At 35.0% G+C, this 27,205-nt stretch overlaps 2 protein-coding genes across 2 annotated transcripts; one reads left to right on the top strand and one right to left on the bottom strand.

Moving 5' to 3' along the window:
• Positions 1-1,656: 1,656 nt before the first annotated feature.
• On the top strand, positions 1,657-12,146 carry LOC128177483 (cyclic AMP receptor-like protein A). The gene is made up of 2 exons (XM_052844200.1): positions 1,657-2,197; positions 10,906-12,146. The coding sequence occupies exons 1-2, from the start codon at positions 1,671-1,673 to the stop codon at positions 11,354-11,356; spliced, it is 978 nt and encodes a 325-aa protein (XP_052700160.1). The 5' UTR covers positions 1,657-1,670; the 3' UTR covers positions 11,357-12,146.
• Positions 12,147-19,021: 6,875 nt separating this feature from the next.
• LOC128177994 (zinc finger protein 768-like) lies at positions 19,022-26,034 on the bottom strand. Its single transcript, XM_052844943.1, has 7 exons — positions 25,943-26,034; positions 24,070-24,231; positions 23,560-23,736; positions 23,193-23,377; positions 21,733-23,038; positions 21,363-21,536; positions 19,022-21,005 (listed from the first exon to the last, which is right to left on the bottom strand). Exons 2-7 carry the CDS (start codon positions 24,200-24,202, stop codon positions 19,978-19,980), a joined length of 3,003 nt encoding a protein of 1,000 aa, XP_052700903.1. The 5' UTR covers positions 24,203-24,231; positions 25,943-26,034; the 3' UTR covers positions 19,022-19,977.
• Between the last annotated feature and the right edge of the window lie 1,171 nt (positions 26,035-27,205).

The raw sequence follows: 27,205 nt of genomic DNA, 5'->3' as shown, positions 1-27,205 counted from the left end.
GGTAGACGCTTGCGAAGCACGACCTCTGGTGAGAAAATCGGACAGAACTTTCCAAAACGAGGTAACCAAGGACGCGGGTTGACAGTACGTCATGTATCGCAGGCTGATACCTTGGATCGGCAATCGTTGGTTAAAAAAATTATTTAAAAAATGGATTAATTTGATACGATTTTAGTTTTGATGAAAAGAACTTTTCAGAACAGGTGCTGAGGAACGCGGTTAGACTAACTAGCGTCATAGCGTAAAAATAAAGGCCGTGTTAACCATTGGGCAGATATTTTATATTTGACAACTTTGGTTTAAAATATGCAAATAAATATGCATACACAAGAGGTTTTTTTTTTATTTCATACATTTTTGAACACGACAGATTGGTAGTAAACCTTAAACATTAATCTATAGACAATGAACATATTTTGTGTTGTACGTCTAGATATTAATAAATGATGTATGCATGAATGGGGAAGGACAATTTTTTTCTTCAAAACAGTCTTTTCTCTAAAATTCTTATTTGGAAGAGTAACAAAAATTATAGTGAAATTTGAGCTTAAGAACAAAATTCAGGAATACGACGCATAAAATACCAACTCACGTGTTTGAAATTAAATTAAAACGTTCGCTTTTTTTTTTGCAACATGTACATGTATGTATTATCTATTTTAGTTTATATTTTTCATCCCTGTCCGCTCCTCTAAATATCCAATGCTGGGTTTATTTAATTTTAAAGAACATGTTAAAAAAGAATTTACGAAAAAAGTTTGACACAGTATATACAAAATTGAACAACAAATTAATATGGTTCTACATATTAAGCATTGTATCATTTAAATGTGTAGTGTTAATTTACGCGCTTGCGCGGGAAATTGCTTGGTTATAATTCAGTACATTATTAAAACATTTTACATGTAGTACTATTGTATAAATAGTGCATGCTTTCAGGGTAGTATTTGAAATGGACATCCCGAGAAAACCATTGTCAACAGAGGCGAAGCGGAGGTTGACAATGGTTTTCGAGGGGTGTCAATTTCAACTGCTACACTTCCAAACAGGCACTATTTATTTTTATTTTAATGAATGTCTTCATTTCAAAGAAAACTTTACTGCTCTTATATAGGACTGACGTGAATTATACGGCGAACTGTACGCGCATAATTCACGCGCAGGTAACAATTCGTTGTGTTGCCCGTTGCCAAGTGTGTTGGTGTGTTGGTAACGCTAAGGAATGCATATATTATAAACATTTATAAACCATTTGTTACTTTACGTTCTTTCAAAAAAAATCCGGTTATTAAAATGGTGAAAATGGCGGGCGGGCGGGCGGCTGCCAAAAGGGTACCCTCATTGTACGGATAACTCCTCCTACAGTTTTCAAGATCAACACTGTCAAACACTGAGTCTCGTGTGCATACTTTGAAAATACCTAATGCTGCTTCAAAATTTGTGACATTACATACACATACTTTTTGTGGTGTAAATGACTGCGCTTTTTAGTTATAGGCGTTATTGGTTTGAATTGCTTAACTGCATTGAAAAGAGAAATCATCACATGTTTGCCATTAGTATAGTATGGCCGTGTACTGCGAAAACTTCAAGTTAAAATCAATAGCAAAAGATCAGTATAAAAAAGGGAATTTTCCCTAGCGTCAAATGATCACGGAGACTTTAACGCCATGCCAAAGGCGAACATGTCAGCCGGGGACAAACATGACGGATACGATCTCCCTGTGTACGGGGCGGACACCTATCTCTTCTACTCCCTTCACATCCCTGCCCTTCTCTGCATTACAGCCAGCTTCGTATCAGCTGTCATTGTTCTGGTTTTATCTTACAAGGCTAGAAATATTCGGACATTTTTCAAATGGACAAAAAGTGAACGTTTCGTGGTTTATCTGGCTGTCTGTGACGGTTCCTTCAATCTGGCACACTTTACGGACCACTTCCATATACTGGTCACGCGAGACCACGTGTATCCGAAGCCGCTCTGTCAGTTTTACGGGCTGATGTTGGCCGAGTTTATCACGGCCCAGAATCTGATGGTGAATATTGTAGCCATCAATGCGTTCCTACTCATGTACTTCAACCGTAACCTTAACTTTGGTACAAAGGACTACCGATTGTTAAGCTGGACCTTCGGAATACCTCTGGTTGGAGCAGCAACTGCGGCGTTGTTAAAACAGTTGGGTCCCAATGGGTCATTGTAAGTCATCATACTTATACAATCAAAATTCAGACTGTAGCATTGTAATGTTTATACATGTGAAATAACTTTTTGGTTGTGTATATTTAATGGTGATTAATAACCATCAGATTTACTATAATTTTTTCGAAATTAATTGCATAAAGTTTAGTCATTTAATATTCATTTACTAGTAACCTGTATATCCCGGAATCCTGAAATTGGGAAGTTGTTGGATATTTAGTTTGAACTACCTTAATAAATACCCTTGAATGGTATTTTCATATGGGAGTTCGATCCCAACAATACCTTTCGACTATTTTGGGGGTTTTTAAGTTGAAATATTGCTTCTCTATTATTTGTACATGCCATGGTAGCATTTTAATGTCAGTTTTCGTAAAGACCATTTCTGCATATGATAGAGCATTGCCTAGAGAGTATATTTATTATCAATCTTATGTCTTCATTGTGTCGCACCTGAGAGGTGAGATATAAACTTTATTAAAATTTAAAATTTATTAAGATTTAAAATCCTGTGGGGAAAAGTATGAATTACCAAGGAAGAAAGACACGTATTTAATTATGTACAGATAGAAAATTCTATCATAATAGGAATAATATTTCCTATAAGAAACAAGTATTTTTACAGAAATAAAATTTGAATTTCCCTATAAAGAAAATGATTATTTTTACACTGAATTTTTTAAATTTATACAATATTTTTTTTCAAATCTTACCGGAATTTCAATCCCCATATATATAAAGTAATTTTATTTCGGTAAGAAATTCTGCATATCCTTTAGAAATATTATCATTACTTCAGGGACCGTCCTTTTTTTTATTAAGGATTTTTTAATGAAGGTAAATAGGTTCCTTTACATATGTAATCAAATTGGAGGGATTCTGTCAATCAACTAAAGCTAAGGTGTCAAATTAATATGACCGGACTTTGGGTGTTGTATTACAAATGAACTTTTAAATTATGATATATTATCATTCTTCCAAGAATCATACCTAACAATTTAGATACAAAAGACCTACATGTATAATGTACGAATATACTTATAATGAATTATAATGAACTATAATGTAGGAAAATGTTCAAGTTATGAAATAATGCACATGTTTATAGATGTATGCGTAAGCATAATAACGATTTTTTGACATTGTTACTTCACGAATGTGTTAAGGAACTAATTATAATAGATTGATAATTATCTATGAGAACATAGATAGAGAGAAAATAATTTAACGAGTTGGCCCCCGAAGTCGGCAGATGCCTTGGCGTAGGTTTCCGACGATGTATCGCAGAACATAGGAGAAACTTAGTTAAAATTATCGATAATTTAGCGCATCTTGTTTGATTAGAAAAAGGTATAATCAGACTTTTGTATCTAAATTGTTAGGTATGATTCTTGGAAGAATGATAATATATCATAATTTAAAAGTTCATTTGTAATACAACACCCAAAGTCCGGTCATATTTTGCAAGCATATCACATATAGAAACAACTAATGAACCCAGGCTTCCATCTCAGGGCCCAGGGCCCCCTCACAGCATAGAAAGAATTAACATCACAGCCCAAGATGTTGTTGATCAATTATCGAATCTAAATATCACCAAACCTCCAGGCCCAGACGGTATCTCACCTAAGATTCTTAAAAATATCATACCTTCAATCAAACATCCAATCGCTAAATTATTTAACCTTACACTTCAACATCAAGAATTACCTTTTATATGGAAATTGTCACATATTACACCTGTATATAAGAACAAGGGCAACCCAGAGGACCCCTCAAACTATAGACCAATTGCACTCACATGCACCTTATGTAAAATACTGGAAAAAATTCTTTTAAAAACCCTGCACAATTATATGAAGGACCACAATCTTTTATTTAAAAACCAATCAGGATTTCAGCCCTCTGATTCCACTATTAATCAGCTCACTGAAATTTATAATATTATAATATCTAACCTTGATAAAGGTAAAGATATTATGTTCATATTTTGTGATATATCAAAAGCTTTCGATAAGGTCTGGCATAAAGGTCTCATCTATAAATTACAAAAATATGGAATCAGAGGAGAAATCCTTGGATGGATAGAAAACTATATTACTGATAGAACACAAAAGGTTGTCATCGAGGGCTATTCCTCAGGAATTGAAACCACTAATGCAGGAGTACCCCAGGGGTCAGTGTTAGGACCCTTCCTCTTTCTTATTTACATTAATGATATTGTTGAAAATATATGCAACCAAATAAGACTCTTTGCAGATGACACATCACTTTTTGTAGTAGTTGATGATAATGATAATAATTCAGCTAAATCATTAACAGCTGATCTTGAAAAAATCAAACAGTGGTCTAATCAATGGCTGGTGGATTTTAATCCAAGCAAAACAATAAATGTTAACTTTTCCAGAAAGAAAAAAACCCATCCCCAGGTCTCTTTTGGTAACACTATAAACAATATTATCCAAAAAAATAATCATTGTCATTTAGGACTTACTTTGCAATCAAATGGGGGATGGTCACATCATATATCAAATATCTACGAAAAAGCATGCCAAAGATTGAACATGCTACGCATACTCAAATATAAAATAAATAGGGAATCTTTGATTAAAATTTACTTTGCATTTATTCGCCCTGTGTTAGAGTATGGTGATGTAGTCTGGGACAATTGTACAGATGAACAAAGTAATTTATTGGAAAGTATACAGATTGAAGCTGCACGAATAATTACTGGTCTTAGACGAAACTCATCTAAACAATACCTATATCAGGAATTAGGCTGGGAAACACTTAAGAAACGTAGAAGTAACCATAAATTAATATTATTGTTCAAAATATTAAACAATTATACCCCTGAATACTTATCTAATATTGTTAGTGAATGTTTCCCCCCACATAATACCTACAATCTTCGAAACAATTTCATCTATCGCACACCTGTTGCAAGAACAACATCTTACTTCAATAGTTTTATACCATCTACAATTATATTGTGGAACAATCTACCTCAAAATACAAAAAATATAACTACAGTTTCAGCATTTAAGAACAGCCTCAAAAATATTAATAGTAAAAAACTGTATAAGCATAAATTATTTAACCATGGCAAAAGATTAGAAAATATTTGGCATTGTCAGTTGAGAAATAACAGTAGTAACTTAAATGCTGACCTTTATTCACACCACCTTATTGCTTCTCCACTATGTCAGAAGTGCTTTCTTGAAGTGGAAGACTCTAAACATTATTTCTTACACTGTCCATCATATGCCTCCCAGAGAAAATCTCTATTTGATTATATGAACGACAATTCCATACCAATCACAATTAAGAATCTACTTTTTGGAAGTGATAAACTAACATTTCAAAATAACTTACTATTGTTTGATAAAATTCATTTTTACATAAAAAGTACAAACAGATTTAAGTAAATGCATAGGTAAAAATGTACACATTGTATAAAAAATGTATCAAAATGGGTACCACTGACTTTCCTTACACTCCTTTCTTTTCATTTTTTATTGCTTATTTGTTCTCCCCCTCCCCCCTCCCACCCCATCCCCCCAAACTTTCCATTTTTTCTACTCTGTTATTAATTTTTGTTTTGTTTTTATTACATGTTTTTTCTTTTCTTTCTCATTTTTCCCTACATTACATATACTTTTTTATTTCCAACCTTAGCAATTAACCATTATTTTTCTATTTTTTTTATTTTCATTTTCCTATCATGAGCTATTTGTTTTGTTTATTTTTTTGCACTGTACCTCCTTCCAATACTATTTACAATATTAATGTATTATACAAAATTCCATGGCAATATATATGTATATATATATATTATATATAATTATATAATTACTCATATTATACCTTGACTACAGGAGAGAACATAAATAGGCATTGTGCCTGCTGTTCAATCCAATTCAATGTATTTATATACTTGAATAAAATACTTATTAAATTAAATTAAATTATACATGTAGGTCTAAGCTCCCAAAATTTCACGAATTTTGCTTTCTCATCAATGTACTGATAATATTAATTTCTTTATACGTTGAAGATGTTGGCCCAGGATGTAGCCGGCGACAACCAGGAGTAGTAGCCGGCGACAAGACTGATAATTTGTATCCGAACGGCAGATAAGATGCTGTATCTTGTAGTCAAAGAACTTAAATAACATCTTGATTTCAATTTTATCGTAAATGCTTCTACCAAACGTTTCATACTGACTTTGGTGGCGAAACAGGTTACAATCTGGGACAAAGCCGCCCCGATTCTCTGTATTTTACTATATTTCGGTCAATTTTGTGAATTAGACCCAAGTTCAATGTTTCATGGAAATGAGACGACATTTGAACATAAAAGAACTAATTAGGTTCAATGTCAGAAACCGGAAGGATCGAGGAAAACGCGTTGATGATCGGTCTTAATTACACTTTCGGAATACACTCTGTTCTGTATTCTATATTTCATATTCCTAGTTTGAAAGTGAACAGTCGTCAAGGAAAAGCGTGCACATAGATTTAAAATTAATTCACAAGATGAAGCTATATGCCATTCAATCAACTGAACGCAGATATCTTAACCGTGACAAGAAATCTTAATCATGATTTAACCCGCTAATGAGTCGTAGTGTAAAGGTTATAAACAATGACGACGGATAAATGTTACAAGTTACATATACTGTACATGTGTATTATTATTTAGTTATTTTCCTCGATTATTGGATAAACTCTATGACTATACGATATTTGCTCACTAGCATGAAAAAATCCGAAGATTTCTTCTTTAGGAATGTCCCTTCTATATAGTGTTCCGATGGGGCTACTTCGACTTTGCACTTTCGCTTTTACGTCGAGGTGCAAGAGTGCGAAGTTGCGAAGGCGAAAGTGCGAAGGTGCGACGGCGAAGGAGCGAAAGTGCGAAGATGCGACGGCGAAGCGCGAAGATGCGAAGGCGAAAGTGCGAAGTTGCGAAGGCGAAGAAGCGATACTACTATCGCTCCTTCGCCATCGCAACTTCGCACTCTCGCCTTCGCATCTTTGCGCTTTCGCCTTCTCTTTTTCATAATTGTGGAGCTCTCTATCGTTTAAAGACAATTTTAGCTGTATAAAAGGACATCTGAGGCAGACGATGAATTTCTTAGAAGTTATTTTCAACAGCCTGCGCAGATCCATAACTTTTTCTAAGGGGGGGGGGGGGGGGGGGGGGGGGGGGGGTCGATGGATAATAATATTTGTCGGGGGGGGGGGGGGGGGGGGGGGGTTCCGAGACATATTTTGGAGATTTTATTATATATAATTAATAAAAATTAAATTTTTCAGGGGGGGATCCGGACCCTCTCTCCCCAATTACTGCATGTGTGAAGTTATTAACATTGAATTTTCCGGGGGGGGACCCCTCTCCCCCTCTAGATCCATACAGGCACGTAGCATCAGGGGGGGGGGGGGGGGGCAGCCCCCCCACCCCCACTTTTTCTCACAGCAACTAATTTTTAAAAATTAACATATAAAAAATTGAATTATCATGGAGTTGGCCCCCCCCCCCCCCCACTTTTTGGGGGGGATGCAAAAAATTGATATGAAAATAAGGAAATTAGGATTGAAATTGAAGTTATATACTACGCCAGCCCCCCCCCTTAGGATTTTGAAGATTTTGGGAAAGTCTTATTTCCTTTTTTTTTTTTTTTTTTTTTGCTTGTCAAGATTTTTTGGATGAGTCTGCCCCCCCCCCCCCCCCCCCCCCCCACTTTCAAAAACGATGCTACGTGCCTGCCATACATGAGCAAGGAGTGTCGCATAATGAAATTAGAATGCTACTGTGTTTGATCTACGATAAAAGACAGCTGGTAAGTGATAGGAGTCTGGAAGTGCATATGTATACATTATGGCGGACATTAAATTTTATGTGGAATATACGGTATAATGATTAGGCATAGCCAGCACTGGTAAACATATGTCACATTTACATAAACATTCATAGTAAGCACAATGGCCTAGCGCATGCGTACCAATAATATCATGGATTAATCGGAAAACCTTGCATGGCGTGTACATTGCCTGCATCAAATTCTATGTAATCCACCGAGACTTTCTGAATGCTATCAAAAAAGGCGAAGGCGAAACTGCGAAGTTGCGAAGGCGAAGGGGCGATAGTAATATCGCTCCTTCGCCTTCGCACCTTCGCCATCGCATCTTCGCGCTTCGCCGTCGCATCTTCGCACTTTCGCTCCTTCGCCGTCGCACTCTCGCACTTTCGCCTTCGCAACTTCGCACTCTCGCATCTTCGACCTTAAGGCGAAAGTGCGAAGGTCGAAGTGGCCCCATCGGAACACCATACTTCTATCTTGTCAGGTTGAAGAATACGTAGATTTTGCATTGCAAGCGATATGAAAGTACATTGTATGTGGAAAAATTGTGCAAGGTGTTCCGAGAACTTCCGGTTGAGTTTTTCACATTACAATTTCCGTTAGACCTATCAATTTCCGAGTAAAAAAATATGAGTAACCAACGAAATTTAAATTCTGATTATAATTAAGCTCCACTTGTAGATTAGTGTATTTTTGTTTAAAATCGTCAAAATGGGATGAAGACATACAGAACCTTAAGATATTGACTTCTGTACTAGCAAACGAATTTAGACGTCTCTTGAAAATAGTTATCTCGCTGGGAAATACACTTATGCATGTTCAGCATGATTAGCATAGTGCAATACATAATACTCGCAGCATTAAGGCCACTATATATGTACATATGAGTACTGGATCGCGCAAACAACCTTTAGGGTTGCTAGGTAACGCCTTTAAGTTCAAGTCCAAATAAAAACGTTCATGTTGAGCGTCTCAGTATTAGATAAGTTAAAAGTTTCTTGGTGAAAATAAATAAAAAAGACTTCACTGAAAACGTTGAACAGACAACCTAAAATTGATTAGAAGCGGGGGAAGGTCGTGTGAAGGAAACCACGAGTTACCTGCGATCAATGTTGGTGGTATGAAAAATGTGTAAAGGTAACGAAATAGTGTATATTGCGTGACTTTTAAGCTTTAGATTGAAATGAGTTTTAACACTAATAATAAAATACATATAACATTTCAATTTCAATTACGTGTTTTGTTTGGTTATAATCAACATCAAATACTTTATACCTCTAAGTCCTTAGGACTGTTTATTGTTTAATTCGTCAGAAATGTTAAATCATTCACATGTGAAATTTTAAGCATTGACTTAACGTGACTTCCATTCATAAAGTTGGTACAAGTTCTTCGTTCTGGTTTTTGATTTATACTTGGCGTGTTTTGTGGTGGCGTTCTGATTGTACATTGTACATCTTTCTGATTTACGACTCAATCTTGATATTGGAATTGGATTTGATAGACTATCATAATATCCTGATAGATTCAGTTTTCTGGTGTTATAAAATGCATGTTCCTAATTAATTCACTTATTTTCGGAGAAATTCACGAAGAAAATCTTCTGATAGATAAGAGTTATTTAATGAGTTTTCTCGGGCGGCTAACATGTTTCATTAGAGTAATCCATCTTTGAAATTAGCTATTCTGTATGTACAATCAAAACTGCAGGTACTCGAAAAATTTAATTAAAGCTTGTATCCTGGAAAATCCAACACAATGACTAGTAACACCAAGGTTCAAAATGCCCATGAAAACTCAAGAATATCAGAATCCCATTTCGATTATTTATAATTAGACTCTCTATGTGTTTGTTTTTATATGAATAATATCTCGCTAATTATCTATAGAAAAACGTTACAATAATATCATAAATGGCGTTATGGTACAGTCTACAGTATTCAAATAACGAGACATCTCCAATTGTCTTAACGTAATCAATTCCTGGTCAATTTTTTGTAATTCCACAATTGAATGCAACCATACTAGTATGAAAATTTTCAATAGGTATATGCATTTGTAATTAGGAAATTCTCTTTTGAAGTAAAATGTTATAAACAATAATGAAAAATAGATGAGTTGGCAGGTGTACTAGTAATGGTATCATATCAATATTTTGATATTTGATACTAATAGATATATTCACAAAAATCACTTGTACCTTTCAAGTCAAAGTTTTGATCAACAAAACACCAAGGTCAATGAATAAACAATGAGTTTCCTAATTTATTGCTTTCGTACAATCAGAGAAGAAGCAATGTATATTATCATAGTAAAAAAAAAAAATTAAAAAGATTGACTCTCTCTTTCTTTCTCTCTCCTGTCAACGAATAAAAATTCGTTTTACTCATTTCAGGCTTAAAAAATGAATATGTCAGGGCAAAAACGTATTTTTAAAAATCTCTCTCTCTCTCTCTCTCTCTCTCTCTCTCTCTCTCTCTCTCTGCTAAATCATATGCTTAGTGCTAAGCCACAGCTGGTATTGGCTAACTAAAGACGTAGAGTGTTTCGGATTGTCGTTGATTAACTGGTCAATGGTAAAAGTCAATTTGGAGGCAATAAATCAATTGATATAAACCATAACCCACTATTTAGGATTTGATTTAGAATCAAATGAAGAAAAATACTCCTGAAATTAGCCTTAAAGTTAGTAATAATTATTGAATTTTACGCTCTATTTTTGGTTGGGGATTTTGGATGGCAAATTTATCTGGTCAACAATACATCACATCACAACTGATATTTACATTTTTTTAATTTAAAATCTTTAAATCTTTTACATAGATTTCTCTTTTTGTAGTTGTTACTTTGACGGAGTGACTGGAAACACGACCAACTTCCTGTTTACCACCGTCCCTCTCTGCATCATTCTGTTGATTAATACCACGCTTTACATCCTTATATACCGGAAGCTCTCGGTAGAAACCAGGCGCCTGCGCAAAAGCATTGGGCAGCAGTCCAGAACAATAGCAGCCAATCACAGTGCAGTGCGCTCGATGTCATTGTTCGTTCTGGCATTCATTGTTCAGTGGTGGGCGATGGCCGTTTACGGAGTCTGGGCCTTTGTTAATCCGGATGGAGTTCCGACGGTGGTTTTCCATTTAGTCACGACTTTCTCAAACATTGGAGGGATACTGAATCTGGTTGTCTTTATCATCATCAGAAAGAGGTCTTTGAAGACAGTCAATCCGACTGCAGACTGCACAATACAATCTAATCTACCGAGGATTGAGAAGCCTGAAACTGGGTAGTCTGGCGGAATTGAAATAAAATGGTTCTGAAGTTGGCATTTGGGGGACGCTTTGTGCTCCAGTTGCTACACTGCTGTATCATGAAGAAAAGACCATGCGATTTTTTTTATATTTATAGTAGTCGGCTGAGTTTTGGCTTGGTTTGGTTTTGACTGACGTCATCAAAAATCTTTGAAAAATCCCATTTTCATTTTTAAAATTATGTCTGGAAATTCGACAGTGTAAACAAAATAAGCATGAATTGTTCCTAAAATTTCATGTACATGTATTTCAAATAAGTTTCCGAGCTAAAAATAATGGAGCGGGCTATACGACGGTTATCATGATTTTATAAAACTTGATAGCAAGTTGATGACAATTTTCGTACATGACAAATTGAATGATAGACAAGACACGTCTGTTTCGAGTCGAGATTCAATGAATTCGTCAGTCCCAATTTGTTATGCCAAATATCAAGCCGAGCCGAAATTAGCTTGCTGCAACGTGGATATTCTGTATTTACTCTTATTTCAGTATAGGAGGTAAATTTGATCGCCTCTCATATTAGAAATATTAGTAATTTTTTTTATTCTAATACAGCAAACACTTAGTTATTTTTTGTAGCACTGGTGTCGTCCTGTACATGGAATTTGAAGAAATTACTTATTTTGAAATGACGGTTTATTGCTACATAAAGTGTCCTTACATTTACTGTACTAGAAACCGAACTCATATCAGAAAAAAATATACAATACGAATTTTATGAGGACTTTATAATGTTTGAATTTAATTTGTTTTGGGTTGTTTGTTTTTTTTTGTTATGATTCTGTTTTGGTTTTTTTTTTTTTGGGGGGGGGGGGGTTATGTTTTTTTTTTTTAATTTCATACTATCTCAATGCTGCGTAGAAGCAAATCACCAACAGAACAATCGATAGATTTTCATTACAGGTTTATCATCAAAAGGGAATTCGATCTGACATGTTTTTCATTTTTAGTTAGATGGACTGACCCTGAACCCCCCCCCCCCCCCGCAATACCACTACACCCTGCATTAAAAAAAACCCACAAAAAACCATATGCATTATTTTACCGATTAAAATTTTTATAACCATTGTCTGTTAGTTGAAGTAATTTGTTATTTGTGATTTTTATGTGTTACATGCTTGTTTCGTTGTACAAAATCCTACAGAACTGATCATATCAGTATTAAACTATTGCTGGAAACCATCGCCTTATTTGTTAATTCCTTATAAAGTTGTACTTGATCAGTTAGCAATAAATTGTAAAGTATCTCTGAGATGGGGTGAATTTTTTTTATAGAATTATTATATGATAATACACTGTAACTAGCCACATCACAGCCCGGAATGTATTTTTTTCTTAGAAATTGTCACATGATATCACGTTAGTTGGGGTGTGTAGAAAAATGACCCTTTTGCCTGAAGAATAAGTGTCATTTTCATAAAAATGAGCACACTCTACATGACGAAAAGTGACCCCTGTAGAATAATGACCCCCTTTATAGATTAAAGTTTTTTTAGTATAATTTTTTTATCATTTGTGAAATAGTCCTTACAATATAGTAATTTTTACTGCAGCTTACAAAATTCAAATAACCTTAAAGTAAACGTAGGCGTATATCTTAGAAATAGAAATCCTTACGTTATACCAAGATACTGACGTCTTGTATCGGGGTATGGTTGTCATCTTAACGAGATACATTATGATTTACATGTATTTCATTATTACGAATGACAACACATTAAAATTATTTCGAGACACTACAAAACAAAGTTCTGTTTATTGGGGATGAAGAGTAGACTCGATATTGTTCATGAATTATACTTGCATTGACGATTTTCCCTTACTAAAATCTACTGGGTATGCAAGTGCATCACCCAGAATTATGTTGAAACCCAAACTATGAAAAGTTTTCTCCATTGTTAGACATTATTACCGTCTTCCTTGGAAGACGGTATAAAGAGTTGAAATAATTTACAGTCTCCGGGCTGTGCACTTCCTCTCCTTTGTGATTGGTTGAAAATACATGATGTGAAAATTTGCATTTATTTCATTGGTTGAAATACTGTTCGACGCAAGGGAGATAATTTTCTGATGATCTTTTTTTACGTACGACTTAACAAATTTCGTAGATTTCAAATCTTAAAAAGTGAGAAAACGAAAAAAAAACTGTACAAATTGCTATGAATGAAATTCAGCCTTTGGTTTTCAGGTCGAACTAGTTGAAAATAACATTCTATTTTATCTATTGGAATTATTTGTTTTTCTTTTAGAATTGTTTATTCAAATATTTATACAAAAATGTAAAAAAAAAATGATGCGGTATGCCTAATATCGGTAAAGTTATTTGCACCTTAGATAGATAAATGCAGTGGTATAACTTTGATTTTATCAAAATAATACGAGTCTAAGACCCTACCTAAGATCTCCTTTACCCTATAGTCGATCTCAACTTACAAGCTTGGGTACGCAGTTCTCAATTTTAGACACGCAGGCTTAAACGACACATGACACAAAAATGTTTGGATAAATCCACTCGCCATGCTATGTAGAGGAAGGTGACATTTATATAAAAAAGAGTTAAACAGTCTTTGATAACAAAGTGCTCTTTAGGGTTTGTTCTAAAGACGGTAAGCTTTTTTAAAAAAGCTTAACTTGTAACCATACTGAAGTTATCAGCCACTAACAGCAGCCATTAAGCCAGTAGATCGAATTCGAAGCTAATGGACAGTAAGGAAAATTGTTAAAGTACTGAGAGTACTCCAACAGAAAGTATATTTTACTTAATTATCGGCATACTTTAATTAATATCAAGATGATTAATGCATCAATAGTTTGTAGGAGCTTCGACAATTTTGAAGGCAGTAAAGATAGTGTGATCAAAATCAAGGTAGATATAAACCCCTCGGAACCACCTGGTGGTACCCCTTTAGCCCAAATTTGAGACCTGGAAATAACAGCCCTATAGGTCTCCTGCACTGCCCTGTATTTCGTTTGATGTACACTTTAAAGAAAAGGGAGAAAACGACCCACCATTCAACTCAATATCGTTGTGAAGAGTTAAAAAATGACAAAGTTCTAGCGAGCTAAATGGACACATTTAGAAATGATAGAAGCCCTCAGACCCTTGTTATAAATATTAAGAAACGTCCTCTATTTAACGCGTGTATTTCTAAGTTCATGTGGTCAAAATCAAAGGGGATATAAACCCCTAGAATGATCCCGAACATCTTATCAACGGTTTTAGAAATAATATCTTCTTATTATATTCGATCAGTGTTTATTAGCTCACCGAGCTGAAAGCTCAAGTGAGCTATTCTGATCACATTTTGTCTGTCGTCCGTCTGTCTGTCTGTCTGTCTGTCCGTCTGTCTGTCTGTCTGTCTGTCTGTCTGTCCGTCTGTCCGTCTGTCTGTAAACTTTTCACATTTTCAACATCTTCTCAAGAACCACTGGGCCAATTTCAACCAAACTTGGCACAAAGCATCCTTAGCCTAAGGGGATTTAAATTTGTGAAAATTAAGGATCACGCCCTTTTGCAATAGAGATAATTAGGAATTTATGAAAATTTTCGAGAAATTTTCAAAAATCTTCTTCTCATGAACCATAAGACCAGGAAAGCTGAAACTTGTGTGGAAGCATCCTCAGGTAGTGTAGATTCTAATTTGTGAAAATCATGACCCTCGAGGGTAGGGTGGGGCCACAATGGGGGGTACAAGTTTTACATAGGAATATATAGAGTAAATCTTTAAAAATCTTCTTCTCATGAACCATAAGACCAGAAAAGCTGAAACTTGTGTGGAAGCATCCTCAGGTAGTGTAGATTCTAATTTGTGAAAATCATGACCCCCGGGGGTAGGGTGGGGCCACAATTGGGGGTCGAAATTTAACATAGGAATATATAGAGTAAATCTTTAAAAATCTTCTTCTCATGAACCATAAGACCAGGAAAGCTGAAACTTGTGTGGAAGCATCCTCAGGTAGTGTAAATTCACAGTTGTGAAAATCATGACCCCCGGGGGTAGGGTTGGGCCACAATGGGGTGTCGAAGTTTAACATAGGAATATATAAAGTAAATCTTTAAAAATCTTCCTTTCAGAAACTAATCAGCCAGGAAAGCTGAAACTTGTGTGGAAGCATCCTCAGGTAGTGTAAATTCATAGTTGTGAAATTCATGATCCCCAGGGGTAGGTTGGGGCCACAATGAGGTGTCGAAGTTTTATTACATAGGAATATATAGAGTAAATCTTTAAAAATCTTCTTCTCAGAAACTAATCAGCCAGGAAAGCTGACACTTGTGTGGAAGTATCCTCAGGTAGTGTTTATTCAAAGTTGTGAAAATCATGACCCCCGGGGGTAGGGTGGGGCCACAATGGGGGATCGAAGTTTTACATAGGAATATATAGAGTAAATCTTTAAAAATCTTCTTCTCAGAAACTAATCAGCCAGGAAAGCTAACACTCGTGTGGAAGCATCATCAGGTAGTGTAGATTCATAGTTGTGAAAATCATGACCCCCGGGGGTAGGGTGGGGCCACAATGGAAGGTCAAAGTTTTACATAGGAATATATATGGTAAATCTTTAAAAATCTTCTTCTCAGAAACTAATCAGCTAGGAAAGCTTAAACTTGTGTGGAAGCGTCCTCAGGTAGTGTAAATTCAAAGTTGTGAAAATCATGATCCCCAGGGGTAGGGTGGGGCCACAATGGGGGTTCAAAGTTTAACAAAGGAATATATATGGTAAATCTTTAAAAATCTTCTTCTCAGAAACTAATCAGCCAGATGATTCTTTATAATTGTTAAGACTTTGGCCCCAGGACAATTCTTTGGCCTCACAAGAAGGTTAAGAGTTTATGTACGTTTATATCCCATATATAAACAATTGTTAAGGATCTTTTTGAGAACTGCAATACTCAACATATGATATGACTATAAAATCGTCCTGTTAGAAAAGGGACTAATGATTATAAACATAAGAATATCCAGGGGAAAATGGATTTTATTTATACAGGATCAACATGTATTATTGTACATTGTCCAGATAGTTTGTATTATGACTCCATTAAGCTGATTTTATCATACCTATTGTTCCTCAGGTGAGCGATGTGGCCCATGGGCCTCTTGTTATCTATATAAGATTACTATAGTCAGGTACTCTTCATACATTTGCTCTAACGAAAAATAAAGTCTATTCATGATCACAATTATACAACATAACAACAAAATGAACAAATGTTTAGAATATCGATGCATATGTATTATGTAGAAGAAAACAAAAGTAACACAAAAAGATTTTTCCCCCAGAAATGTAACATAAGAAGTATTTATATTCCAATCCTACGTTACCTGCCTCCTTTGTCTTTTTCACGAAAATATATATCATTCTTCAATTGACAATTCATTCACAAACGAATATTGCATATAATATTACAACAATTATTCTTTCATGATTAGTGTTCGTAATTAACACGCATTTTCCTCATTGTGTATGAATTTGTTTTTCTTTTGTTTCTTTTTTTGCTTTGCAACAGTAGCAACACCTGCACAGATTTCTGAACACACACGTGCAGACCTGGCAATTTTTGCCGATGCAATTGTAAAATCGCGATAAAATAAAGTTTAGCAAGCTGTGTATAAATTTTGAAAATCAAATATTGTTTTCAAATAATAAAGCTGTTGTTAAGAATTATTCATGGTAATGTATCAAGTATTATATGATAGTTCAGCAGATTTCTAAACAAGTGCAGCGCGTCATTTCCCGCCATATGACTGTTAACAATCGATTTGTGGCAATGTAAGTGTATTTGTGTGTGTTTGCGACGGATATGAAAAACTACATACAGCGATTTCTTTACAAGTTCGGTGTTTATAACTTCAAAATCAGCTGAACAGTGTGAAAATTTAAGTAATTTCAAAGTCAGATATCTTGGATACGGGATAATACATTTCTATTCTTGTTTACAGCGGGGTAATTTCTCATCATGTTGAACATTAAGAAAAATAACCCGTGGGTCCTTTTACTTTAGAAAAATCCAATCATTGAAATCTACAGCAAGGGGGTCATTATTCTACGTCGAAAAATTACCTCCGCTCATTACTTTACGGGGGTCATTATTCTTCTTTACGGCAGCACAGTGCTATTTTTTAAGTTTCGCATAGCATTTCTCTCGTTATTCAAATTTGACGTTATTATTTGTCATACAGAACATCAGTTACGTGCTTTTACAGAAAATCCTGTCAGGCTGATGTTTTGTTTTGTTTTTTTCTTTTAAACGATTTTTCAACATGTTCAACGTTCGTGTAGTTTTCAAACTGATTAAACAGTCGCAATTCTAGCAGTCGTTAGCCTGGTTACTTCTATTCAAAATCTCCCGAGGATACCCGAGTAGTAAAGTAATTTTTTATCGTAATCTCTGTATAAGAACTAACAATCATAGAAATTGATAAAGAATACACACGAGAGTTTCTCTTCAATTCACTTTTTCAGAAAACTGAGAATCAATGTGAAAGAAAGCACGACGGTAAACCCAATCATAATTATTCCTATTAAAACAGTGCTGTCAAACAATGGCATGTAATTTACTCCCGATTCAAATTTGAACCTACATGCTCAAATCATGTCAAAAGCATCTATTACTTTTCACAAACAGACAGGGTCCAAAATTCGTTTTTATAGTTATCCATTCTCAGTAATGCTTTTTGACTACTCCTGAAACCATACATCTTATAACAAAAAAACACTATCTCTGGGATTGCTTCGGGTTTATCTACTAATTATGAAACTTTAAGGTAGAACAGAATAGCCCGTCTCTTGGATTAAGCTAAAAGAATCCATGACAGAAATAATAATGTCCATCACGGGCAGGTAACAAGAATTTGTACATTGTCAATTATTTTTGCACGCAGAGTATCGGTCCTCTGTAAAAGATGAAACCTAAACGGGTTGAATATTCGTAGCCTTTTTAGGCTACATTTACATGTACATGAGCCTACTTTAGACAAAGAACTCTGTATAAACTGATAAAGATACAGCAAAATGTTTGTAAAGCTAAAACAATTAAACATTTGGATTTTTTCTTTACTAAATAATAGCTATAGTTATTGATTAAAACTATTAAATCTAAAGTTTAAGGCAACTTAATGGTTAACGAAATCCGATCTTCAGCAATGTTTGTTAACTCTAAATTATAAGGATTTTTTTATTCGTACCACAAATCTGTCTTTTATACAGAAAAATTTAATTAGTCTCGTAGTGTTCTCATGATTCAGGAAACTGCTTGGCTTAGTGGCTCCATAAAGACCTACTACATGTACATAAGTTTAGGGTTCGAGCCATAAATGCACCAGTACTAATGGTTATTTTTCTAATCAATGACAATGAACTTTATTCTCAATAAACTGCGTTTACAGTGTAGAGAGGATAATTGTGAAGAAGGATTAGTACATGTACATTAACCAAGAGAGCTAACTCAATAATTGTATTTATAAATTTACAAATCTGATCTCAACTTGTATATTTGGGCCTTTGCCAATTATTGTAATTGTGTTTGTGCCAATAAAATATTATACAATTATTCCATTATCAGCTAATTAAATCCATCGTGGCCAAAATTGCAATAACTTTTTAAAATGCAAGGATACCATAAAAAAATTCTTTTTATTCTAGTTCTTTTATTTCATTAATAAAGTTTGAAGGATAATTTAAGAACACTTTCATGATGAAAGTGAGGCTGAGGATCGGAGAACCTTAAGATGGTTGATTGGTTGACCTCCAGCCTTCTTCACCTGTTTGCCATTATAATTATAAATTGATCATATTGCAGATATGAAGCATACAACAGTTAAACATCTTTAAAACAAGCATTATAATTTGACACATATTGTATTTTTTTAATTATGAAATGAGTACATGAATTGTTCATATCAAGTCTAGTACAATAAAATAATGTCATATTATTTCTATAGCATAGGGCATGTATTTCAAACTTCCTCGTAGATTATACCATAAACATTTTTTTTAAAATCATCAGCTTATTTCTTTTAACATCCCTCAGTTATTTAATGATTTTTTTTCTCCAACCCTTTGATGTTTTAAATCAATATACAGCCACATTAGTTTACAATAAAATCGAAATAAGAAATAAAACTCTCAAATAAAATAATTCAATACATTGTTTACACTCAGTTGTTTTGATACATGATGTATTTTCATCTATTGGCAACATACAAAATTTGAATAATCCTCTATATAATACAAAGAAGCTCATTCCACAAGCATATAGCAAGCTTGCTCTTGCTCTCTCTCTCTCTCTCTCTCTCTCTCTCTCTCTCTCATTCCCCCTCTCCTCCTGTCTTCTCTCTCAACTTTTAAAAGTTCATATTGAGTGTTAAAATTATCCAAACAACAGAATTATTATATAAAGTACATTTTGAGAAATAAATGGAAACAAAAAATCTGGCAGATACATGTAGCATGATAAATTTCCTTAGTTTCTGAACACTGATAAAAAAAAAATTCATTTGTACAGTTTAATAAATTTTATACAATTTTCAATGATTTTAAGCAAAACAAAATAAATTGTCAATAAAGCTAACATATATGTTTAAAATACACTGTTTTGTTCAGGTTTGGGGTTGAGCCAAAGCCACACTTGGTGGTTGTGTCATAATGTTCAAATAGTTAGGAGGAATTACACCTTCCTCTTCCGATCCATCTGAATCCGCCCCGTCATTTTCATATGCTGGAAATTCTGAATCAGCAGATGGAAAGACAGGCTTTGAAAGGTGTTCCTGACCTCCAGGTGGTTCAGGCTCAGGTTCAGTGTTCACCTCTTGGTCGTCGGTGCTCTGGTTCAAAACCTCCCCCTCTTCCAGGCTATCCGGCGAGTCTGGCCCCTCAAATTCAGTAGAACCCACCACCTTGTCTGCACGCATCTTACTACCTTGTTCATTGAATGTAGCTACCATGTGGCCCATCAAGAGATCAGTGTCATCTATACTGCTGGGGAAGCCCTTGATTCGGTTTTGTTTGTGGCGCCTGATGTGGCGTTGAAGATATCGCTTCTGGGTAAACATTTTACTGCACAAGTAACAAGCAAATTTTTCTGTAGAGAAGTGCAGATGCATGTGTTGTTTTAAATTTGGTGCTGTTGTAAATCTCTGGTGGCAGACTTCACAAAAAAAGGGTTTGAATTTTGTAGAACGCTCTGTTTCATCTACCCCTTCCTCCTTTAACTGTTGATGACGTTTCAAATGTCTGTACAGGTATCGATCCTGACAGAACTGTTTCCCACAGATGTGACAGGTCGCAGTGAACACCTCCTTGTGGATGGATCGATGTCTGTCCAGGTCCTGCTTACACTTGTAACTTTTGTCACAGTCTGGACAAGGGAACGGCCGGTTGTCACTGTGGGTCAACATGTGACGCTGTAGAATGTTGGTGTGACTGAATTTTCTTCCACAGATATGGCAGGGGATGTGATCCGACGTGTTGTGTATGATCATATGATGCTTCAACTCGAATCCTGACACAAACTTCTTGTCGCACATGGTGCAAGGAAACTGTCGGTCATTCATGTGTCGTTTTAGATGCTTGGCCAGGCTGCTGTTTAGCTCCTTGCCACAGAGATCACATTTGTATGGCTTTTTACCTTAAACAATGAATTCATCAATGCTTATTACATGTATAATTTATGGAATTTTTTTTTTAAATATTTGTCCTTGTATTTGAGATGGACATCCATGTACATCAATTAAATATGGAAATTAAATTGTGTTAATAAAACCACATGAGTAGTTAAATTATTTGTTATAAGACCGTTCAATTAATACTCTGCACTAAAAGTTTTTTCATCAAATGGGGTGAAGATAAATAAGGAAAAAAGAAAAAAAAAATCCGATAATAAAAAATGATTTATGAAATAAAAAGAGGGGCATTCTTATATCAAATTAATCTATAGGATGTACACAACATAAATTCAAGTTTGGATATTCTTGTTTGACGTTACCTGTGTGTCTGGTCATGTGCCGGCGGAGATGTCCTGACTCCCGGAAGCTCTCCCCACACACCTCGCAAGTAAACGGTTTGTCACCGGTGTGTACCCTCATGTGGTTCTTCAGCAGATCATTACGGAAGAAAACCTTGCCACACTCCTCACATACAAACACCTGATCCTTCTTGGCTATAATGAAATTTTGTTCATCAAAATTATTATATATACATTACTTAAATTCAAACATTTGATTCATACACAGCAATTACTTAAAGTTGTGTAAAAAGTGTTTAACCTTAGTCTTGAATACAAATAGGTGGTTTTCATTTCATTTAATTCATTGTCAAATTCTGGCAAGAAAAAGAATTTTATAAAAGCACTTTACATGATCTTTTCTTTTTGGAGCCAGATGCATCTTTTTTATCAGGTGATATTACAAACAATGTGTTTGAATCAGTGCACACAGTGGTTGGCAGTTCCTCTTCTTCTTCCTCTTCCTCCTCCCCCTCTTCAACTTCCTCTGTCTTCTTCCTCTTCCTCCCTCTCTTCTTGGGTACCTCAGTCTCGCCACCTTGTTTGGAAGCCTTTTGTTTGGATGCCCGCTTCGGGGTTTTTATTTTCACTTTCAGGGATTTCTTGGAACCATCCGACTCCGGAGTCCAATCCTTGTCCTCCTGGGTCTTCTCTTCCAGAACAGAGTCATCCAGCTTCTGAAAATACACCTCTGCTTCATAATCATCAGTGATTGATCCCGAGTCATCTTGGTCTGAGAAGTCAGCAGCGAAATTGTCATCATCTGACAACCCCTCATCGTTAATAACACTCTCTAAGCGTGCTGAGTTCTCTGTATCCACATCTAAAGGCTCTTCTTTCACACTTATTGTCAGATGCTTAACCTTGGTGAAAGAGTCTGACTGAGTATCCTTGATTTCATTTTCTGTGGATATTGGAGGAGTCTCTGTCTGTTCCTCTGTGGATATTGGAGGAGTCTCTGTCTGTTCTTCTGTGGATATTGGAGGAGTCTGTTCCTGTGATGAGCAAGTAGATGGACAAGCAAGACTCTCTGTTCTTTCCTCTGCATTCTCATTTGGGTGTGTAACTGGTACACTCTGCACCTCTTGCTCTTTGTCGGTGACAGATTGATTCTGAACATCTATCTCTGATTCTTTATGGTGATTCTCATTACTCTTTGCTAACTCCTCACACTTTTGTATTTCATCACTCTCATTGACTGTTCCATTTTTCTCTCCTTCTGCAGGTGGTTGTAGCACTTCTTTTGCATCTGGCTGAGTGGCAGATTGTTGATGCTGCTGACTCAGTTTTTGGTTACTTTGAGAAACATCCCAGGATAAATCAGACAGTCTTTTCCTTCCAGAAGCTTTAGCTTTTAATGGTTGAGTGGGAGTGGCTTGTGTTAGCTCCACTGCAGCAGCATACGACAAATAATCCCAATTAACAAGAGCCGGATCTGGATGATCATTGATCTGGTTCATTGTTAACTGGTCCCCTTGTGGGACAGGTAGACTCCTATGAAAAGGAAATGAAGTTTCCTGTACTGAAGCAATGTTTGCCTCAATCATTTCTTGTTGTGTAGCAGGAATTGCAATCAGAGGCCCCCCTGGAATGGCGGGTGCATCAACAGCTTTATATAACTTTGGTTCTCTCTTATGTAGACTGGGAGTTCCTCTTTTCTATATTAAAAGAGTGAAAAAAATAAAGTAAGGATTTAACTAAGACATGAAAATCATACATCAGGAATATCAAAACTTCACTGACATGTATAGTAAGAATATGTAAATTGCCAATAGAATAGTACAATACTCATCGGGAAATTGCTGATCTTACTGAATTTTCCTGGAATGTGCCCTTTTTATGGGTCAGTATGTGTTGCTTCAGTTCAAATCCTGACACAAACTTCTTGTCGCACAAAACACAGGAGAATTGTCTGTCGTTGAGATGACGTCTTAGGTGTTTGGCCAGACTGCTATTGAGCTCCTTCCCACAGATGTAGCACTGGTAGGGTTTCTTACCTGCAAATTATAGCTTATTTTCTACAATGGATCACAATTACAATGCAATGACTTTACTGACCCCCTCCCCCCCCCTTTTTTTAAACAAAAACAAATGAAGTATACAGTATATTTTTAGGGGAGAGGTTTAAGAACAATAATTTATAGTTACATTAAGCAATAACAATGATATCAGTACAGACCTGTGTGTCTAGTCATATGTCGCCGCAAGTGCCCCTGCTCTCTGAATTTGTCCCCACACACTTCACAGGTAAATGGTTTGTCCCCAGTGTGGACACGCTTGTGATTGCGCAATAAATCAGCTCTATTGAACAGCTTCCCACATTCCTCACACATAAAGGATTGAGGCTTTCTCTTTCCTTGATAATTAATGTAAAAAATTCTAATTTTACATTCCAGATTCTTATTTCAGTACAACACATTATTATTGAAGGTTTAATATAATTAATTTTAAAAAAGAGCAGATTATGTGAATTTTGATAACTAGTGAGAATTACATTTAACATTTACAATAACCTTAGTAAGCAATCTAAAATTCATTCACAATGAACTACTAATGCATTTATAAGCAAACATTATCTTTAGCTCTGAAATTAGAAGTTTTCACTTGCTAAAAATCTTATTAGATTTACAATTCAGTAAAACTTTGAAGATCAAAACTCTCCCTTAATAGTTGCATTAATCAGACTTACGAGGAGGTTTTGGGAATTTGATTTCCCCTGCACTTTCATCAGCATCTTTCTTCTCCTTTTCCGTGGTTATAGCACTTTTTCGTTTTGGGTTCCTTCTTTTAGTTTCTTTTTTTATCTCCTCTGATTCTTCCATTTTTTGATGGATTTTGATTTTCTACCTATCTGTATATGCAATAATAAATTAAGTTCAATACGATGCGGTTGCATTAATACATTTCTTTTTACAATTTTACAATAATTTCAACCATCTTTTTCCACCTTTGGCCAATTTGCCCCAACATACCCCATTACCAATTGTAACTCAGTCAGATTTGTTTAATAAATGGTAAATGGAATGTAATTAACCTAAAAATTCAACAAAACCATCGTTTTTATATAAAACAAGAGATGTTTGTGAAACACTTATGCCCCCCCATGCCCCCCCCCCCCCCCTTGGAAACATCCACAAAGAAATTGAACGTAAACTGCAAATATTTGGAATTTTTCTAAGTCCAAGGGACATAACTCTACTCTGACAAAAATTGCTCCATCATACCAAAATCAAACTTGACCTAGATATTATTTAGATGAAGCTGTATACCAAATTTCATATCAATATGTGCACCCTCTGCGAAGAAAATGAGTGGAAACTGCAAAACTGGAATTCTTCTACGTCCAAGAGCCATAACTCTGTCGAAAATTGCTCGATCGTACCCAATATCGAACTTGACCTAGATATTAACATGATAAACCTGTATACTAAATTTCCATCAATATGTTCATCCTCTGCAAAGAAAATGAGCGTAAACTGCATATACAATGTAACTGGAATTTTTCTAAGTCCAAGGGCCATAACTTTGTCGAAAATTCCTTGATCGTATCCAATATCGATCTTGACCTAGATATTATCATGATAAACCTGTATACCAAATTTCATTTCAATATGTTCATCCCCTGCAAAGAAAATGAGCGGAAACTGCAAATAACTGGAATTTTCATAAGTCCAAGGGCCATAACTCTGTTTGAAAATTGCTCTATCATACCCAATATCAAACTTGACCTAGATATCATCATGATAAACCTTTTACCAAATTTCATTACAATATGTTCATCCCCTGCGAAGAAAATGAGTTGAAACTGCAAATAACTGGAAATTTTCTATGTCCAAGGGCCATAACTCTGTCGAAAATTGCTTGATTGTACCCAATATCACACTTGACCTAGATTTTATCATGATAAACCTGTATACCAAATTTCATTTCAATATGTTCATCCTCTGCAAAGAAAATGAACGGAAACTGTTGGTGGACCGACAGACAGACAGCAGCAAAGCAATATGCCCTCCCTATTTCGAAGGGGGCATAAAAAAGTCAGGGACTTATTTACTATAGTGTAGGCCTATGCATGTACCAGAAAAAATTAACCAATAATGTGCATACTGATTCATAATTTGGGTAAATTAAAAGCTGGTATAAATAAAATAATTAAAGCCATATTTTGTTAGTTCTCATCTTAGGCACTGACAAGAAACATTTTTACAAGAGCTATCATATGCAACATATATTAACTTGGCTCTATATTCTACTGAACGCCAGTATAGATATGAAATAGCATAGATATTTAATTTGCAAAATTTTCAGCAATAAATAATTTTTTGCAAACTATACATTTTTCATAAACATAAGATATGAATCATTCAACGTCATGTTCTATTTATCGGTTTTTTTTAAGAACAAACGTTTCTTGGATATAGATGGAGAGAAAAATGCCCCTAAGGGCCTACTTAGCATGCACTAGGTCAAGTTTAAGTATTTGAACCTTTTATTTTCAAAATGATTTACGATTCATGTAACAAATATCAATATAGGATAGTGTGAATATTAACGTGCAATACCTCAATGTGTCCCTGGACGTGTATACATGCTAAAATGTCTTTATATTGATAAGGACAGGCCTGGCGAGACAAACAGCGGAAGTGAAGCTCAACTTAAATTTAGAAAATAATTGGTACGATATATTAATTCCGGAATAATGTATAACGAAAATATATCTATTTCTATTTGACAAGCTACGATAAATAAACAAATATACTTGTAAAAATATTCAAGACAAATGAGCAATACATATATTTTATTCTAAAGAGAAAAACAATATATCTCAACGAAACGAAACAAGAGGCCCATGTAGAGTGGTAGCAACGTTATTGTTGACAAACGACACGCACGATTCTGATACACGAACGATCACGCACGATACACGAACGATAACGCATGATCACTAACTTACTGAATTTTCACGATACACGAACAAAAACGATAAAACACGCAACAGAATGATTCTACACCATTGAACACGCAAAATTAAAATTAATTTTTAAGATAAGAATTAAGGAAACGTATTTCTTTAATTTGTATTGCTTTATGTTTGTGTGTTTTTTGTAAAGCGGCATGTACTTTAGTCATGCACTGTTTTATATTTTACGAGTAAACAATTTTCCATATTCATACGCAAATATATAGGATTCACACACAAATTAATTTTTTTGTCTCTATAACGAATATTAACTTCTATCATAAGTTAAAGAAACTGAAGTGTAGATAATGAAGATGATGCATAAACTGCATGAAATTTTTTACATACGAGTTAATTGTTTATGTAATCCAATTCCCTTACGTACGATTAAATTATGCGGGATACAGGTAAATTTGTTACCTTGTTCCATAGAATTTCGATTTTTCACATCCAATATTTTCATAATTTACAGGACATAATTGACTTATTTCTATATATTCTAAATTTCAAAGTGTCTATTTAAATTTTATTTCAGACAAATGTTTTTAAAATGTACCAGATAGGAATACGTATCGTATTCTGATTTGAAAGAAGAACGTTGGGAATAATCGTTTAGTTTAAAACGGGGAATGGGTAAGCTTTACTGCTTTCATTCAACGTGTCGCTCTTGCTAATATGATTAAAATTATGTGTCAAAACACAATGGATGTATGATATAGGCTAATTATAAAATTATGCAAAACTAACTCGACCGAACAAAGGATTGAATGAGCTATGGAAATACTTACTAAATGTATTTAACGCCGACAGAGAGAATGATTGTTACAAAAACTACTTGTCGTTGTTTTAAGAATAAATCCTGGCA

The sequence above is a fragment of the Crassostrea angulata genome, chromosome 3, assembly GCF_025612915.1.
Source record: "Crassostrea angulata isolate pt1a10 chromosome 3, ASM2561291v2, whole genome shotgun sequence".
Classification (NCBI taxonomy): domain Eukaryota; kingdom Metazoa; phylum Mollusca; class Bivalvia; order Ostreida; family Ostreidae; genus Magallana; species Magallana angulata.
This window is presented reverse-complemented; position numbering and strand designations above follow the sequence as displayed.